This window comes from Austrofundulus limnaeus, unplaced genomic scaffold, assembly GCF_001266775.1.
Source record: "Austrofundulus limnaeus strain Quisiro unplaced genomic scaffold, Austrofundulus_limnaeus-1.0 Scaffold44, whole genome shotgun sequence".
Taxonomy (NCBI): domain Eukaryota; kingdom Metazoa; phylum Chordata; class Actinopteri; order Cyprinodontiformes; family Rivulidae; genus Austrofundulus; species Austrofundulus limnaeus.
This window is the reverse complement of record NW_013952446.1, coordinates 340,752-346,970: the sequence shown is the minus strand read 5'-3', so window position 1 is coordinate 346,970 and position 6,219 is coordinate 340,752. Positions and strand designations below refer to the sequence as shown.

The following is a 6,219-nucleotide window of genomic DNA, read 5'->3' as shown; positions in this document are numbered from 1 at the left end:
ATCATGTTGCATCTACATAAAAGGAAATGATAGAAATCAAAATTTCAATTTATTCCAAACTATTTATCAGAAAACACATGTAGATAATATTGAATCAATGTCATAACACAATATCATAACCAGACTGTGCCCATCCAGTGAAGGCATCATATAAAAAAGGTTTCCAAATAAATAAACATTAAGATTACAGTTTAAATTTTCAACAAAATATTCAGAAAATAAGTGTGAAGAACTTTGACATCTGTAATTTCCCCTATCCTGCAGTAGTGAAGCATCCTTCAAAAAAAATCCTGGATTCAAATCGTGATTCGAATCATCACCAAGATGTAATGGTGCGTTTCTTTGACCAATACCTGTCTGTGGGAAAAATAACAATAATAATAAATAAATAAAAATAAGTCATGAAAATCCATCCATATGTTTTTGAGTAAATTTGTCCACAGACAGACAGACAGAGAAAGACGCGACCGAAACCCCCTTGGCTGAGGTAATAACACACATGCGCGCGCGCACCTTCCACCGCGTGCGCCCGCGCTACCGTCAGGACAGAGTGAGATGTGTGTTCAATACACGATCTTTGCCGGTAAACTTCCGCATTTTACTCCCTTCCTGTTGTCACGGCAACATTCAACAACAATATTTTTCCAAACTGCGCTCAGAAACACTGGATTAAATCCTGCAACTACAAAGCTAAAACCAGTCTAAGTGGAGTTTTTATTTTTCATCAGCATTAAAATGAATCAAAAGCAGCTCGTTCAAGGTGAGATTAAAAAAAACAGCTTTTAAACTTTCTAGAGAAGACTGAACCACTGATGAATTGAGGCTCTGTTGGGTATTTGCAGTTGTGGACCAGTACCAGAAATCAAGGCAGCAGTTTGTGGAAACTGTGGCTGATCTCGTCTGCAAACCATACAATGCACAGTTCCTCCAAGATGCAGGTAAGATGTTGGAGTCTGCTGGTGACAGAGAGTCACCTGATCCCACCTGTCCTCTCCTCTCCTGCAGATGTGATATCCCTGCTGTGTCCCCTGCTGTGTGATGTGGTGCCCAGCATCCGGCAGAAAGCAGCTCTGGCTCTCGGCCGGCTAGCAGACCACAACAAGAACCTGGCCATGGCCGTAGTGAAGGCGGACATCCTGCCTCAGCTGGTCCGGTCTTTGGCCTCTCAGAATGTGAGCCTCTCCTCCTTACAGTCTCTGTCTCTGATTGATCCTATGACACAGTGGGTAATATTCCTTCAACAAATACCTGGTCTTAAATATGTTTTGGTTACATTGTTGTAATATGAAAATCTAAATTTCACAATGTGCAAAAAAGGCCCTGCAAGCTTTTTTTAAACTAATAGAATTAAATTGAATTTGTAATGATTCTTATAATCTAAAACAGGATGTGCAGAGTACATGTTTATATTGTTGTGGTTTTCTCACTTTTAATACTTCTGAAAAATACAGTATATAGTGGTGGGCAGCACTAATCTAAAAATTAGTTCCACTAGCCCTAAAACACTAACTCGAATATTTAGGTCCCCTAATTCTAAAGCACTAACACATTGAAAATTTAGCAAAAGCTAATTCTAAAGCACTACAATAACCCAGTCAACCCACGAACATTCTTCAACAGACAACATGAGTCACATATTGTTATGTTGTTCTCTTAAGACTTATCATTGACATCCCACAGCTGTATTTGAGTTCATATGTGTGTCGTTTAGTGGATAAGTGACACACATATGAACAAAATGTGTGACAGCTTTCACTGTCAGCTGTTAACATTAATGTTGATCAATAACATTTATAGATCTCAGTTAGTGCTTCTAAATTTTGCCTATAAATTTAGCAAGTGCTGATCCACTAATAAACTTTTAAATTAGCAAAAGCCCTAAAGAACTAATAAGGAAATTAGTTCCCCTATTAGTGCTTTAGAGGAACTGTGCCTACCACTGAGTATATTAGTACTTGTCATTTAGAGTAACCAAATTTTGACAGACATGTTCTTTGCCTGTAAAATGGTTATTTTAAAAAAGATTTTAAATTAAAAACGTTTGTTTTTATAGGAAGCTACAAAGAAACTCTGGAGTAACTGAATCAGATTTAACAGCCCTTGACTTTCTAAAGTTATTGGAATGGGATCTTTTAAGTACCTTATCTGATAAAAACGCTTACCTTGTCAGATCTAGTTGTCCTTTTGGGGACCAAAGCATGGTCTTCAGACAGTAAAGAGCCATTTTTGTGTTAGGTGTAATAGAAGTAAATAAGCAGTCCTAATAAGGATAGAAAAACAAACCTTTGTGTGTGTGTTTGTGTGCAGAGGTACTACAAGAAGTCAGCAGCTTTCCTGCTGCGTGCCGTGGCCAAACACTCCCCTGAGCTGTCTCAGGTGGTGGTGGGCTGTGGGGGGGTGGACGCTCTGGTCCTCTGCCTGGAGGAGTTGAATTCCGGAGTGAAGGAGGCCGCTGCCTGGGCTCTGAGCTGCATTGCCCAACATGATGCCTGTAAGGACACACAGACCTGTTCTGGTTTCCCTTCATTTCATTTTGGACATTTGGTTCCACAGCTGAACCCTCCTTTCTCTGTGTGCTTGTGCCCGTTGTTCACCACCTCGCCGTGCCACCGCACAGCTCTGGCTCAGTCGGTCGTGGACGCAGGAGCTGTCCCCCTGCTGGTGATGTGTCTCCCGGAGCCTGAGCTGGCCCTCAAACGCATCGCCGCCTCCACGCTCAGCGACATCTGCAAACACACGCCGCAGTTTGCCCAGATCGTGGTGGACGCCGGCGCCATCTCCCACCTGGAACAGATGGTCCTCAGCCAAGACTCCAAACTCAAGGTGAGACTGATTTCAGCATTTTAGCTTTCTGTACAAATGTTCTAAAGAGAAATGCTTTAAAAACTCACATTTTTGATCATTTTATCTAATTTAACAACTTGTTAAAGATCGGTATAAGAAACTGACATGTCAAATAAAAGTCATATTTCTGTTCAGTGAAAAAAAAAACTGAACAAATATCAAAATAGTGACACTCAGTGCAGTTTAATTTACAGTTTAATATCCTAGCATTACATGAAACAATTCATAATTTATCAGTGCTCAGAATATGTGTTGGAGATGACTCACAGCTACTACCACGCCATATTTGAGCTTAGCATCTGTAAAAGTGACTGAGTCATAGCTACTAAAACCAGCTGGCTGTGGTGGCCATCTTGAATCCAGTTGAGTTCAGAAGGTAACCAGCTGTAAATATATATTTTATTATTCCTTTCTTAGAGTTTCATTAAAATATAAAAAAATGTTAAAGATGTTCTGCTAACAGAAAGACACAGTTGAATCCAACAGTTACCACCTCACGTGATCTGTTAGTGCGTGAAGTGTTGGGTAGTAGACTTAGCTCCCACCACACCAAATCTGTAAAACTAAATGAGATATTGCTATATTTGAATTAGCTAGGGTGGCTGTTTTTAATTTGTCCAACTTCAAATGTTAATAAGTTAGATGGGAACAATCAATAATTACGATTAGCTATGGCTGAGTGGTGAAGGGAGTCGTCCTCTAATCAAAAAGTTGGCAGTTTGATTCCCTGCAGTTCAGTCACATGTCAAAGTGTCTCTGTGCAACACACTGAACCCCCAGCCTCTGATGTGTGTCTGTAGTGTAAAGCGCCTTGAGTATCCTGGTTGAAGGCGCTATATGAGTCCATTTATATTTGATAGTTTAATCAGAGTCTGTCAAGTGGGGCATGACATATTTTGCTAACAGAATAATAATAATAATAATAATAATAATAATAATAATAATAATAATAATAATAATAATAATAATAATAATAATAATAATAATAATAATAAATACCGTATAAGACACTTCTGGTCATGTTTTTAAAAATTAACAGCTACTGGAAACTATTTTTGCATCTTCAGAACATCAGAGTTGAACATTTTTGCAGTTTGAAATGAGAATTGCAAATAAATATTTAACGTTTAAATTTCAGAAACGAGTTTTTTTTTCTGAAAGTGTTCAAGAAGCTGTTTGTCTCCATCCAGAGGCAGGTGTTCTCAGCCCTCAGCCAGATCAGTAAACACTCGGTCAGCCTGGCGGAGATCGTGGTCGTGTCGAAGGTCTTCCCCGCAGCGATCGCCTCCCTCAGAGATCCAGACGAGCACGTCAGGAAAAACGTCGCCACATTGATGAGGGAGGTGGTGAAACACTCGCCAGAGGTAGTTACGTCAGCTTCATGTCAGTGTTAAATCAACACTTAGAGTTAAATTTAACACTGTCCTTATCTGAACTGATGTCAATTTAACTCTAAACACAGTTCAAATTAACACTGATTAACACTGTACAGTGTTAATAAGACTTAACACTTCAAGTCAAAAAACTGATGTGAGTAATTCTTTCTGATTCTAAACAGAGTTAAGGTACTCCACTGTGATGACAAATCAATTCTGATTCTCATGCTTTTCAACACTGCATTGAGCTATTGATGGTTAACACTGGAGGTTCATATATCTCCTATGAGTGTTAATTTGACACTCTACTCTGTTGATTATTTACTCTTTTGCTGTGTGAAGGGTGTAAAACAGACACTATGAGGTGTCATTACACAGCAAATTTGAAAGTGTAAGTTTAACACTTTAGAGTTAAGATAAACTATTTTAGTGTTATATTAATACGTGTAATGGAGTCGACCTTCACACACCAGGAAGTACCTCTCACTCATGTCGATTTATGGCCAATAACACAAACTTAAACTTGATCAACCGATAAACCTGAAAAAAAAAAACCAACTAACTAGAACAACTACTTTTTACACTCGTGAACTTCTTTAATAATAGTCATAAACATGCAAACACATCAGTTCTACAAGATTACCCAGCATTCCTTGCTGTGAAAGTGCTGGTCTGTCTGACATAAGGTGCAAGAGGGCGGGGCTTTTTCAGAATGCTTTTGTCAACACTGCATGGTGTCATATAACAACACTTTCAAACCGTGGGTGGAGCTTATTTAACACTGTCCAGTGTTGAGACAACACTGGGGAAATCAACACTGTGAATAAACACCAACACTGGCAGTCAGTTTACTCAGAAAAGTGTTAAAATCCCACCAGGGGGAGTTAAATTGACTCTGAAAAGTTTAACACTGACATTTTAACACTCTGGTTTTTAAAGTGCACATAAGACTCGGTCTGTGTTTCTCCAGCTGGCCCAGGTGATCGTGAACTTCGGTGGGCTGGCGGCAGTGGTGGACCACGTGAGCAGCTGTCGTGGGAACCTGCGGCTGCCGGGGATCATGATGCTGGGATATGTGGCAGCTTACGGTGAAAACCTGGCCAAGGCCGTCATTCTCTCCCAGGTGTTTATGTATCGCTTTGTTAAAACCCGGGGTGTACCCTGCACCATCGCCCCCCCACGTCAAACTAAACAAGCTGTTCCTGCAGGGTGTCCCCCTGCTGGCCCTGTGTCTGGCTGAGGAGTCTGAGCAGCACATCAAGGCAGCCGCCGTCTGGTCCATCGGTCAGATAGGCCACCATACCACCGAGCACGCCAAGGTGGTGGCCACGGCCAACCTGATGCCCAAACTGCTGGATCTCTACATGGATGCCAGCAGCTCGGAGGACCTGCAGGAGAAAGTAAGACCTGAAGTCTCTATGTTTTTGTCTTCAAGTGAAACCAAAGCAGTGCAAGTGCAAATGCTCAGAAAGTGCGGTGCATTTCAGAGTAAGAAGGCCCTGAAGAGCGTCCTGCAGAAGTGCACCTACCTGCCGGCTCTGGAGCCGCTCCTCTACGATGCGCCCAGCAACATCCTCAAACACATCGTCTGCCAGTTCAGCAAGGTCAGGACGCCAGCCGAGGCTGAAATAAACACGTGTCGGATCGTTTCGAGACAATACTTTGTTGAACCCTCTCCTGCCCCGAAAAGGTGCTGCCTCATGACAGCAAGGCCCGTCGTCTGTTCGTGACCAGCGGAGGCCTGAAGAAAGTCCAGGAGATCGAAGCCGAGCCTGGATCTGCTCTGCAGGAGTACATCAACGCTGTTAACAACTGCTTCCCTGAAGAGATCGTCAGGTGAAGATTTTTATACCTGCTCTCTGATAGCTGCACGTTTTTGATTTTAGGTCACTTTTTGAGAAGCAGGTGCTGGTGTTTTTAACCACAATCAGCTGAGTGTCAGGGATTTACAGGTGTGTGTGTGTGTGTGTGTGTGTGTGTGTGTGTGTGTGTGTGTGTG

The 6,219-nt window shown here is 41.7% G+C and overlaps 1 protein-coding gene across 1 annotated transcript; it reads left to right on the top strand.

Moving 5' to 3' along the window:
• Positions 1-445: 445 nt before the first annotated feature.
• Positions 446-6,056, top strand: spag6 (sperm associated antigen 6; the record flags this gene model as incomplete). The annotated part of the gene is given in 10 exon segments (XM_014007733.1): positions 446-760; positions 843-938; positions 1,006-1,172; positions 2,308-2,491; positions 2,618-2,823; positions 4,035-4,208; positions 5,191-5,343; positions 5,429-5,620; positions 5,708-5,824; positions 5,911-6,056. Coding segments are annotated over 10 exon segments (1,460 nt in total), but the record flags the coding sequence as incomplete, so codon positions are not given.
• Between the last annotated feature and the right edge of the window lie 163 nt (positions 6,057-6,219).